The following is a 13,501-nucleotide window of genomic DNA, read 5'->3' on the forward strand; positions in this document are numbered from 1 at the left end:
TTGTGAGTGAGCTCTCTACTCACATCTTCTCCAAAGCACTCAACCAGGAGTAACTGGACATTTCATACACTAGAACTCTAAAAATGAATATCTAAATCATACTCGGGAGGGCAGACCAAAATATGCAATAATGCAAGCGATTACAGCTTTACCATAAATTCTGCTGACTAGGCTGTACCATCACATATTAAAGCAGTCTAGAACGTTGCTTTACCAACACGTTATCCTAGGTGAACCTATCTCCACTCTACCTGCAATGGTACAGAATCCTTCACTTGGGCAGCGTGATTTATGTGTGTGTGTGATTCACTTGGCAATCTGCTGTAAGTATGCTATTTTTGGCTATTTTTCCTCAGTCCCTGGCTAAAGTCTGTCACCGCTAATGCATATCACTGCATGAATGGAGGATTCCCGAATTTCCTTTGCTTTGTTAACTCTTTATTCAAACTTCGACTGCATGTCTTCTAAACTACCACAGTTAGGCAGTAATGAGAAAAAGTAATGACCGAGAGTGAGATGTAACTCTCCTAACTTCAGCTGTCTAAAAGAATCATGCACCTTCACAGAGTGATTCATCTTGGTTAGACACAAACTACAGAGATAGGATGAATCATTCGCTGGAAGTTTTTCTCCTTCTCTTTTAGTTTAGGAGAACAGAGCTTAACAGAGCTTAGCTTACCTTAGACACCTATATTTTCAATTAGCTTATGGAAGTCTCACTCCTTACTAATTTTAGACTTCAGGTACAGAGAGATCCAAAATACACCCTCTCTTTTAAGTCCTCACCAAACACATATGGTGCTAATCTGGATGGACCATGTATAAAGTGTTTTTAAAAAGTTGTATCTTTTGTCTCCTTTATATAAAAAGGCAAACAGCAGCAAAGCTTTAAAAGTAAACTAACAGTACTTCATAGCTCTATTTTCTAAATAAAAGCAAAGACTGAACATCAGATGGGGAAAACCTTTACACCAGAAATTGAAAGGTATTACGGAAGAAGATCAATCTATGCAAAATACTTTAAAAATACGTTTGTTTAGAGAAATACGAAAAAGAGGAAAAGTTATGAAATTAATAATTGATGCAATAATTGTATCTACGCAATCCTTTAGAATCACAACTCCTTTTAACAGATTTGTGATCTGAAGAACAGTATTCCCACAGAAGAAATTTCAGAAAATTAAATGTTTTTCCTACAACTGTGAAAAAATTCCCTTAAAATATTATTTCCATCCAACTAGACTCTATTCAATAGTCCCATTTTGATAGCGATCAATATTAGAAGATATGGAGCACTTTTTGTTTCACTCTACATATTTTTATGTAACCACCTCCCTTGCTGATAAACAGGTCATAAAAATCTCAACTATGTTTTTTCCTAAACTTGGGTGTCATTTAATACAAAGAGAAGTTCCATTCTATATCCGTTCACAATCCTGCAATTACAGGTAAAAGATCAGAAGGAGGTAACCCAGTAGATTTTCCATCTTTAACAACTGTGCTACTACAGGCACATTGCAAGGGCACAAGGTAGCCCAAATTAGCTTGTATACATCTAAACTGCACAGTGAATGGTTATAACACTAAACTCCTTTTAGTCCTGCAGAAAGTACAGCTCTATCAGTGTGACACTGAATCCAGGCTAATTAAGTGCAATTAATTAGCACAGACAACACTGATATGCCTGTTCTGTAGCTAGAGGAAACAATTATTGATACTACCTAGAGGAACTGCTCATCAGCCTTCACGTAGACATGCGCTGCGATTCCTCAGTTGTATGACAGCACCCCATACTTCTTGCTGTCTGCAAGCTCAGATGAGAAAGGAAAAACTTCCTATTGCAGTCTTTATTGTTAACTGCTAAAATTTCATTCAGGTTTAAATATAAACCTTTAACATATTTAACACTTCATTTCAAAATTATTCTTTAAGCATCTTATAACGCAATCTATCACATTACCAGAGGACAAGGACGCAGTTTCATAGATAACCCTAGGTATAACAGACTCCTTGCAGGATACAGCACGTGGAAACTTCCTACAGCAGAGATGGGAGCAGTCCTCTCCTCTCCCTGCAGTGACTGTTCTCAGAGAATTTAACAGATCTTCACCCTGGCACTTATTGGAAGGCTTGCTCCAACCTCTGAAAAGATTCTGTCTCCATCACATGGTATCACTGTTAAGTCCTATATCCCCGCTGTCTCATAGCACATCCCACTGTGGGTAAACCTCCGTAAAACTTGTGACGGATCCGACCTTGTGCAATGGGAGGCATAACAGGGTATATCAATCACATCTATCAAGCTAATAAACAGCATCCTGTCCTTAGAGCACTGTGTGTGGAACTCAGCCTTTAGGGTAATGCTGTTTCAGTGCTTCCAGCTTTGTTTGCGACCTAGGGAAAGAGTTTAGCACTCTCCATCCTGTCTTTTGTATAATTTCCCCTATTTCTCTACAACTGGTGTCCTACCCATTTCCATTCCTTCAAGAAGATTTCATGATAACACTTTTCCTCTGCTGAATAAGAGGTTGACCCATTGGCATACTGCTGTGCTGCTGTCTTGCACTAATTGACCCCTTTATTGATTGATTAAGCCCCAGACTGGTTGTTACCTACCAACTTTACTCCTATCACTCTTCCAGCAATACCAGAGAGAACAGATGCTGTGTGACGGGTTAAACACTGCCAATTTTATTCTCTGCCTGGCAACGTGGGCTAGAAGTGCCAAGGTTGCAAGGCCGGGGTTGCATTACAATGTTGTACTTTGCCAATTAAATTTCACAGTCTGACTTACAATTCCAGAGCCCTGGAACTTTAAAAACATATGGGGCTTCCTTAACTTACCTGGGGAGATAAAAGGAACTTCTGAAATCGCTTTTAGTTAGAAATTTAACAAGAAATCCTAAAAGAACCAATCATATATGGAAATGCAAAATGAAGATATCGATGCTAAGGCTTTATGCAACTAGCATTCATTTAAAAAGAAATCTATTCAGGGTTGTCTTTTCAGATTGTCAGATTAAACAAGCCACACAGCATTTGCTGCAAACCCATAATTACAGATTATTACAGAATACAAAAGATGCCAGGCATAAAAAGCTACTACAATTCACTACACTGTAATAGAGCATGCAGTGGAAGTTAATTTTGGCAAATGCTTTAAATATTAGCTTTACATAATATGTATAGGTGAGACTGTAATTAGGACAGAATGAATCCTTCGAAGCCTCTTTCATTCTGACCCAGCGGATGATTACTTTTTACTAATAAGACCACAGCCATTTGACAAAAAGCCAACTACAGTACCTTGCTTCATTCTTCAGTAAATTTAATAATTACAGCTCCTCCTGCCAATAGTTCTCAAATCCGACTTGTTCAATCCAATACTGAGCTTATTAGGGGACAGCTCTATGTTTAGAATTCTTTGGCCAAAAAAGTACTTGAGGATGATGAAGCATGCCTTAGACAAGGGCACAATGATTAGCCATTTTCTCTACATAAAAAACAGCACGTAGTCACTACAGACCACAAAATCACCTGCTGTTAGCACACAGCTGCTACAAAGAGCTTCTGCATTTATCTGGTTCTTAATACCTATAAGGAAGCCTAAATGGAACAACTTAATATGGAGGGAGAATAGCACTACACAGAGCTTCCGCTATCAGTCTTAATCTCATCTTTTTCAATTTTATTCCCAATGAAGCCATTTGATATTTACTGGATACACTGTACAATGTACGCCACTTCTCTGTATCTTAGTGTCTTGAATTTCCTATTTTTATTTTAGTGTTCTGAAGAAAATGTTAATTCCCAAGTCTGCTACGGTTCCAAGTGGATGACAGAAAATGTCTCTCTTTCCAGATAACTCCAGGGTTTTCCAAAGTACAAACACATCCACAATGAATTATGATAGGTTAAAAAAAAAAAAGTCACAGGAAGTTTTCAATATTGCAAACTCAGATATGAAAAAAATTCTTCAAAAAGGAACAAAATTAAGATAAAAAAATTAATTTGCCCAAAGCAAATTGAAAAACAACATTTATCCATGTTGCTGAACTTAACACTTTCACTGAGACAAAGAACAGAAGAATCTATATCAAATTGATTTTCATGTTGTTCAGAAGATACTTATTTCAGTTAATCGAACAGTAATTGCTGAAAATTATGTTAGCTCATTCTACGCTAATGGTCCTTACCTAGTGTCTAAGCATAATTTAAAACTTATGCTTTAGACAAACACTTCAATACTGGAAACCAAGATAAAACCTTTTTAAAAGAAAACGTATTCAGGCAATTTGACAAACCTTCAGTGACTGGCTGAAGTTTAGAAGACCGCTCTGAGTCTGGGGAATGTAGTGGTTCTGGTTCTTTCAAGCTTTCCAAATGCATAAAAGGATCATAATCGACAGATGCCAAATCAGAAAGACTTAGAGGGAAATATTTGGGATTGCTGAAACATTGAGATCCATAGACACATCCATGCAGAACCTAGAACAAAAACAAGATTTCATGGTAATAACTACTGAAATTCCTGCTCGGGACTTTTATAAGAAATGAAGTTTAGCTTTATTTTCTGATTTTCTAATTGCATTTTCTAATTAAGTTGTTAAAAGCAGGTAGGCAGGATAAAATACTGGATAATTTCAAATGCTTAACGTTTACAGAACCAAATCCAGGCCTGCAGAGAAAATTCCTAAAAAAGGGTCTGCACTGAAGTGCAATTTAACAATAAAGTTAACACAAGAAACAAAACTTACAACAAATCACTAAGCTACCTTTATTTTTAGATCTCCTGTCTTCTTTAAGTACATAGGCTAGGTCTAAGGCTTAATCCTTCTCCCTTGCAAAAAAAAGTATATATGTTTCTTCTGAGTCCTTAAAGATCCCTGAAGACAATATTTATTGCTAAATAAAACAGACTGGTACATAACGGCTATAGCCTCATCTGTTTTAAATGTATAACTGGTCTACTACAGCAGTAGTGTCTGCTATTGGTACGACACACAAAAAATAACATCACAAAATGTGAGGTAAAATTAACAATTCCACATATACCAAAGATTAAGCAGTTAACTGTAAAATGTACAAAAACTAAGGCAGAAGTCCAAATTCCTAGTCCTAGTAATTCTCATTCAGTAAGTAAAGAAACACATACCTTATATATACAATTAAGAACAGATCTTTCAGTCTTATCGTTTTCTGCTCCTGTAGAGTGAAGAGGCTGCAGCAAGGTCTTTAATGGTAAGGCCATTATCCAATCCAATAAACACAGAAGTAGAGAGACCACCAACTGTAAGAAACATTTTTAATTCCAAATCAATTAAAGGAGCACCTGCTACTTCACATTTATTACTTTATTCCACTTTTCTGCTTTACTTTCATTTCTTAAATTAACTTCAGTAGAAAGTCAATCTAACGCAATAATGTTTAAAAGCCACTGTATGTTCAAATCCCATATAATGAGTAAAAACTCCATCTATTGAGACGTTTAACAAAGATCATTCATATAACCGCTTCTCATCACAAAGAGTCTGTGAGTAGATATTGTGCTCAAGTTGATAACTACAATTTTGCAAAATTAATCTGTAGGACGTTGTTTTTAAAATGACAGATTACACACGTACAAAGTAAGGCTGACATACCATTCTGCGCATAAACGTCACTGTAAAGTGATGCAAGGATTACACAAGACTCAACTATTTAATCTACATTTAGTGCTTTATAAGTAATTCAGCTTTTCCTTCACAATCTGTCGATATCACTCTGCAGCATCAGGTAACATAAGAAAGAAATCTAACTGCTTTCTCTCTTGTAGGCTACTCAGTGAAAGAATCAACTCCCTCTAGGGGATATTTTAAAGAATCTAGAACAGAATCAGATTAAGACTTACAAACACCAAATAATTAATAACTGTCTGGCTTCAAATAATTATTTATAATTTTAAAAACTTAGCTGTGGAAGAGAAAACAGCTCAGATAAAGAGTTGCAAGATTCTTCAAAATATTTTACAAGTTAAATGAAAGTATTTCAAAGAAAACCCACCTAAAAATTTACTATCATAAGACATATAAACATCACACTCATTTCATATAATACACTGCAACTTTGTATCGCAGAGGCACTGCCTAATAAGCCACACAATGAAGGGCTCTGAGTATTTTTATATCAAGTCAATTTTTAAGAAACCCGTCAGGCCTAAGTTTGCCAAACTAGCTAAGCCAATTTTTTATGGTATTTGACATAAAACGATCAGTATCATGAGGAAACTTCACTTGCAGGAACCATCCACAAGTGGAAGGGTGGTGAGCTTGGCATACTGCTGTGTTCCACACTAGCCACCAATTTATCTCTGATGGCCAAAATGAGCAACAGATGAATTTTAGCTTCCACTGGGTTGGGTGGCCCTGAATGACAAAGCTGTCAGTGGCAAACTGCACTAAGTGCCCAAGTTTAAACAGTCACTGCTTCCCACAGTTCTCGCCGACAGCAAAGCCAAATGACTGAGAAGAGGTGTAGCTTTCAGGAGGCAGAAAGTACTACTGTGAACATCAGATAGATGAAGAGAGAGCCCATCTCAGCTAAGGGTCTCAGCCCCATTGAGAATATGAAAAGACAGCAATCATTTTGAAGGATGATGACTATCATTGGCTCTTCTTGGGGAGCACAAAAAAATCATAAGCTTATAAAAAGCTTATAAATGCACTCTCTACAAGTCATAATATATTTGTACTATATGAGACATTTGAAAAATCTGCATTATTCCACTTTTCAGTTCATTTAGGATACAGAAAAAAGATGGAAAACTTTCCAATTATTAAAACCAATACATTTCAATTAATTTTAAATGCATATTTTCCTATAAATCCTTCAGAAATTCACTTGCATACAAGAGTATCTGCTGTAATTTTGTGAAGACTATACTGTATTACGCTTGAAGAACTGAATCCCTACTTTAAGGCAAATCTTAACAAACTTCATAATAAAGCTATGTCATAAATCCTTCAGAATTAGATTGCCACAATAAAAAGCAATGAAAAACAGTTACCCTCTTATCCTGTTCATAAGAGGAAGCTTCCGTACTGGGTAGCAGATGCGTAATAGTTGCTATTAGAATCTGTGGAAAATATAGCATGGTTTCTTTAAAAATATAGTTTAAATATTTAAGTTAAAAATAATTGTTAAGAAGGTAAACGTGACACAATACTAGATTTATGGTTAAATTCTAATAAATTATTTTGAGCCACATTATACTATTCCTTGCCACTTTTTTTTTTTTTTTTTTTTTTTTTTTTTTACTATTAAACTTACTTAGAATTTCCCTGAAGACACTGAAAGGATATGTTACGCTTGACTGATGTAGGCGCGTTAGGGTCAGCAAAACTACACAGCTACTCCAAATATTCAGGCAGGAAGCAAACTTATTTCAAGACAAGGTAGGGTGCAGGAAAGAGCCTAGTGAGGGCTGTGTACGGGGGCTGCTTGAACCCCATTGCTCCTTTGAACTGCTAGACTCTGTAAACACCCTGCCTCCTCTTAATCAACAACATGATTGTACAGGAGCAGAGAAATGCTTGCTATTCCTCGTAAGAAGTTTCCAATCAATTCCCTTTCCAGTCACCTGGGAGACACTAATACCCCTTCTCTGTTGCTCAGACTCACAAAGGATATAGTCTACTTCCCTACTAAATAAAGGTGTATTTAAAATAAATGCATTTCTTTATACTGAAACACTTACATGGATAAGCAAAATACAACTGCAGATTCATATTTTCAGTAAGCACCTTCTCACTAAAATTAAATAGCTGCTTTCAGATATTTAATATAAATTTTTGTTTGGACTTTATTGATAATATTCTCATGTAAATAATGACAAAATCCTGTTGGAGGAAAAAATATACATGATATAGTCACTTTGTATGTTAATATTGGAGTTAACGAACAAGTGTGATGTGACCCTAGGCCGTTAACGTTCTATCAGGTAATCTTTATAACGCACTAACACATTGTGAAACATACTTCTCAATATTCTGTCTAGCATTTTAATTTCAGTAAAATAAATTTGACTACGAAATTTAAAACAATCACAATTTTCAATTTTTTAAAAAAGTACTTACTTGAATAATTCTCAAAGGTGAATCAGCCTGGTACACTTGAAGTCTATGCACATAATGAATCAGCATGTTCAACATACTGCAGGCAACTTGGGCTACTGTTTTATTTGGAAACTAGAAAAGACAAAACAGCACAGTAACAACGAACATGTGATTTCATGTATGTATGTTAGGTAAGGTGGTCAGGAATTTCAGTAGCAGTTGTATGCGTAGAGTTCCTTATGTAACTGTTACAGGAGTAATGGAATTAAGTTTTACTGAATTTAAAAGGAATTATTTTGTAGTCATAAACACTAATGGGCTCACCTAACATCACAGGCTTGGGACTGACAATCAGTGGATGGCACACAACGAGTGAAAGGGAGGGAGGAATCTCTTAACTTTAACACCTCAGACTGGTTAGTATAATATCATAAACAGCCAAAAAGAAAGAACTGATTTCTTGTTATCCTTATAATTATTAATGTTAACACAGCAGTGGAAAAAAAAGACAAGAATCTTATTCTGAAATCAGAGGTCTTTGTTGAGAACTGAGGCAAGTGTACAGCTGAGTATCCAAAACGCAACATACAGTACTAACGGTGAGATTAACTTTTCTGTTATTTGTTAATTACTGCTATATACAGCATTGGTTTCAGTGGAAAAGAATGCACTGTGGCTCCTGCCCTTGACTCCTTTTTTCTGTGTAATCTTTTCAAGGTGGGAGAATGTTGCTGCACTGGAGCCTGGTTTAAACAGTTACTGAAATGTTTAAGTTACAGTGTTGGTCAAGGCAGACTGGAAAGAATTTGTCCAATTACTCGGCGGTCTTGGGAGTGGACGTACATACTGCCCTGCACTGCTAACAGGGAAGACAAAGAAATGAAGGGACAGGGATATACTTCCCTAAACGTTTAACGCACATGGAACATAACTGAGGTTTTTCCTTCATTGTACTAGCCTTAAAACCCTCAGCTGTGCTTCAAATAACAAACACAAAGTGAATTTTAGAAGTGAATTTTATTCTTCTAGGACGTGAAAACCCTACAAATCTGAGATGAATATGCACTCAAAACGGTTATTAGCACAGCAAAACTACAGACTTCAGAAGATGGAACAAACTTCACAAAAGAAAAAATTACATGCAATATCCCCAAGGAAAGGGTTTTGAATATATTCTTACTCAAGAAAATACTCTCTCTTTACTGAAAGGAAGTATTCCAAACCATACTACTGATGAATCTCAAGTCACTCAGAAAATAGGTAATTCATGCTTTTATCAGGAAGGATCCTAAAAGAGCACTGTCACTATTTCACCACAGGACAGAAGTGAGTGACATTAGAATTCCTGCTTTTTTAGAAGAATAACAAAGTAGTTTACATCTGTTAATCTCACTTTATTCAGCAGTGGACCTATTGCAAGAGCACGCTGCGAGGTGGCCAGGTGCCTACTTCTGAACTCAAAGAGGGTTTGTTATGTTGTAAAAATACTTGGGACGTATTTTCTTGTTTTCTTAGACTGTCCCCTCCATCAGTCCAGTTCCACTAATCTTTCACAGAAGGGCATAACCCAAAAACCTAAAAATATTTTAAGAAAGTTGAAAAGCTTGGGCAATGAAGCTTGAAGACAAAATTAAGGATTTCTGAATAAAATTTTTGGATGGTAAAATATTAAGGGTGGAAAACAGACTGGAAGAAATTCTGCCTTGGCCCGCTTCTTACTGCAGCCAAACCATCATTTTTTACATTTAAGGTATTGAAAAGGCAATAACAAGCAGGAGCCTAAGCAGAAGCATGGAGCACAAAGCTTTAATTAACATTTTTTTTTATTTGCAGTATTGATATAAGCATAAAGAAAGACTATGAACAGCTCTTGTAAGCCAGCCAAAGAGACGGAAACCAGCGTACACAGGGTAGTTAATTTTTTCTCTGTCTCTTCTTTTTTCTCGCTGTACGTAGTTTCATGCTATTGTTGGCTTTTAACAAAAACATGGCAGGCATCTTACACCTGCAAGTCCTCCCAGGGTTTAAAACTAGAATACCATTTTTTTTTCCTGACAACACAGCCTCTCTCCATTCTGTGAAAGAATACCGTAAAAGCACAGTAAGCAGAGTACCAATTTGAACGTTTAAGCCTGAGTGACAAGTAAAAAATTACACAAAATTGAAAGCTTAACAATATGATTACAAACTTGACATCAAATCCAGATTGCTGGAAAGATCCTTACAAACTTGCAGGAATAACACCAAAGTCACTGACACCAGGGAGGACCAAAGGTGTGGACAAACCAGAACAGCCTAATACGGAATATCTGGATTATTGACTTGAAAAAGAAATTACCTGAGAAAAAGACCCGGAGACTTTTCATAGTCTTTGAACAATCAGCTGTTCACTACTTAAAAACAGTGAGCATTTTCTTTTATCTTTTGTTAAAAGGGAAAAAAAAAAAGGAACATCAGGCTATAAAGTGAAGATGAGTGAGTGATTTCTAGTGTTGGCTTATGCAAATTATTTAGCTTCTCTCTGTGCTCTAGCTGGAGAGTTTTGTTTTGCTTTGTTTTGTTTTTTTAATTTAAGAAAGGGAATAAGTCAGTGGAGCCATAAATTTCTCAGAAAGGCTGAAGGGCATAAAGTAATGAATAAAAGTAGAGTTCAAATCTTGTGCATATAAATTTTCAAGTTTTATTCGTGGAAAGAGCATTGGGTATAAAGTTTGATTAAGAATACAGGGCTTGGTGAAATAACAGACCAAACCCTTCATCTGCTTCACAAATCTTGTCCCAGCATGGTCAATACCATGTTGCAGAACAGAAACTTTAGAGCAGTCACTTACAGAGCTACATGTCTTGGAAGCACATTTTCCTTAACTTGAGCAGCAACTCCTGGTTTATGCTGGAAAGCAGAACAACTCTCTCCTTTGAAGCCTGCTTCGTGCTGATTTATCTTTCCCGAGAGCGTTCAGCTGTGGTACAAAGCAGGCTCTGCAATGCTACAAACGTTCCACCAGCCACCCTTTATCTCAGCAGAACGCGTTATGTTATAAAGCACAAGAATTCACCACTTTCATATGCATTCACATTTAGTAGTGTAATTGTGAACATTTTTTTTAAAAGTTACTTAATGATGGGTATAAAAAAGCATTCAATGAACTGGCACTTTGATTGGTGCCTAACTCTCAGTGTACCACATTTTTCATCTTCTCAAGGACCCACTGCTTTCCGGATCTTACGTTAGTAGTTTACCCTTGTCCGCGCTTGCAGGTAACCTATGTTTAGCACTAATTCCACTAGGAATGTACAACATACAATTTCGTGATTTATCTGCAGCATTTCTGAGAAGAACGTTATATAACCCTGAGATGCAGGGGTCTGGTTAGGATCCTCTTTGCTCAGACTTTCTGCACAGGTTAACACAGACACAGCGGTATGACCACTCTGTTTAGCGAAGTGCTGGCTATATGCAGAGCGAGCTGCTGGACTGGAGGTCTGACAGTGCTTCTTTATGTCAGCAATAAGCATATAATTTTGCTAGCATTTCTATTCAATACTATTTACCCAACTGTACTCATCAAAAAGTTGGACTAGGACTATAGCTCTCTATCCATTGATTTCTCCTGAAAACAAGAAAATAATCCATTCTCGGAGTTCAGAGCTCTGACTACTTGGAAACCAAGATACTGCTTAGGTAACAAATTAGAGCTAATTTGTTTTCCTATGATATATTTATGAACTCTTCATTCCATGATTAAGTTCTCTTGTAAATTTATACCAGTACTCAGAACAGGAGAAAAACCAGCATGCTCTGGACATTTTTGCCAACACAAAGCAACGCAAAGTAGAAATATAAACATCTTTGTCTTCTCATTCAAGAAGTAATTTATGTTAAATATAAATGAGTTACAAATAATTGGTTTAAGAAATACGTCAAAGAAAAATTGGAGAAAGCACAGTGGGCTTGCTGGGATTAAAAATAGTTCAAAATTTTTGATAAACTGGAGAAATAAGATAAAAATAGTATCATTTGCCTAATATCAAGCTTGCACAGGAACTTACTAAAACACACCAGTTAAGGGAGACTAAAATGCAAGGAGAAGACCCTGGAAAAGAATGACAGTGAAGCTGCAAAAAATTAATGTCTTTCTGCGTAACAGGAAATTGCAATATACGGTCTAAGACTAAAAGCCCTGAAGCTATCCATTTTAGAAGTAGACTCAAATCCTGCTCCACAGGATGGAATCAGATGTTTTTTTATGATACCTTTGAGCTTCACTTTGCTGAAAAGAGAACAATAGTTAGCTAGCAACATCTGCACAAGCCATATAGTACAGGTGTATACCCCCATTTGTATCATCACGTATATCCAAAAAGACTATTCATTGACCTTGGCTGTAAATAAAGAGCATGTAGAAAGCTGAAAATAAATGGGGAAACATTAAGAAATTTGAAGATATTGCTGATAATAAACAAAACAAGTCTGCAAAACGGTAGAAAATAAAATGCTTTAAATAAAATATTCTAATTATTCCATAAAATATGGACCAATAGGGAACAGACTTGTAAGAAGTAGGGAAAAAATATAGTTACATATCAGGGAGAAAAGACAGATTGACAAAAAAATGCTTTGTAACTGAGAGATGATAAAAGGAAGCTGTTGACATACCACCACTAGGAAATCTCAAAGCTGGGCTTGAGAATGAGAATCACTGTGCATATGAGCTAGGTTTAACAGAGTCAAACAGAAGACCAAATACCAAAACAGTAAATCATCCTAGAGTTCAAGAATTTAACCTGGAGAAGAGTATGGTGACTACCAGACACTCGAAAGTTTTATCTTACAAATTATTTTCATGCCAATTAAAAAAATACTATTATTCTATGATACAAACTCTTGATCTGTCTTTGGATTCAGATTCTTTCTAACAGGTACTGGCCTGTTTCGAGTGACACCATCCGGGAACAAATGCCAAGAAGCACTTTACCACAGAAAACTGAACATATGCCAGCGCTTCCATGCATCTAGTAGAAGCACCCTACCTACCTCTAAATATCCGGCCAGGTCTGAGAAGCAATACTGCATAATGCAATGCTCGCAAACTTAGAAGTGAAGAGGCACAGAACCCAGTCAGGATATGGGGAAAGTGGGAGTGGTAGGAAGGGGCAAAGAGAGGGCAGGTGAAAAAGCAGCATGAGAGGCTTCAGGAAAATTCTGCTTGCCCTTTGTATTTGTCACCTTCCCACTTTCTTCCCTGTCCCCCTCTTACAGTGGACGCTCTGTTCAGTCCGGCAGTCACACAAAGACAGCAACTTGGCTTGGGACAGGCTTTTTGCATACGATGGCAGATGGTTTACAAACCTGGGATCCCTTCCAATTTCCTCTCTACCTTGGCCTTTCCCTTTTGCAATGTGTCAGG

General features: G+C 36.7%; 1 protein-coding gene across 13 annotated transcripts in view; it reads right to left on the reverse strand.

Annotated features, from left to right (window-relative positions):
* The window catches only part of RALGAPA1 (Ral GTPase activating protein catalytic subunit alpha 1), a 133,423-nt gene that overhangs the window by 48,879 nt on the left and 71,043 nt on the right, over nucleotides 1-13,501 (reverse strand). For all 13 annotated transcript variants that reach the window (XM_068946465.1, XM_068946467.1, XM_068946464.1 and 10 more), the window contains 4 exons: nucleotides 8,115-8,225; nucleotides 7,046-7,114; nucleotides 5,156-5,290; nucleotides 4,305-4,488 (listed from right to left, as the gene is read on the reverse strand). In XM_068946465.1, the coding sequence (XP_068802566.1) occupies nucleotides 4,305-4,488; nucleotides 5,156-5,290; nucleotides 7,046-7,114; nucleotides 8,115-8,225 (499 nt within the window). The remainder of the gene's footprint in view (nucleotides 1-4,304; nucleotides 4,489-5,155; nucleotides 5,291-7,045; nucleotides 7,115-8,114; nucleotides 8,226-13,501) is intronic.

Source organism: Struthio camelus, chromosome 5 (genome assembly GCF_040807025.1).
Source record: "Struthio camelus isolate bStrCam1 chromosome 5, bStrCam1.hap1, whole genome shotgun sequence".
In the NCBI taxonomy this organism is placed as follows: Eukaryota; Metazoa; Chordata; class Aves; order Struthioniformes; family Struthionidae; genus Struthio; species Struthio camelus.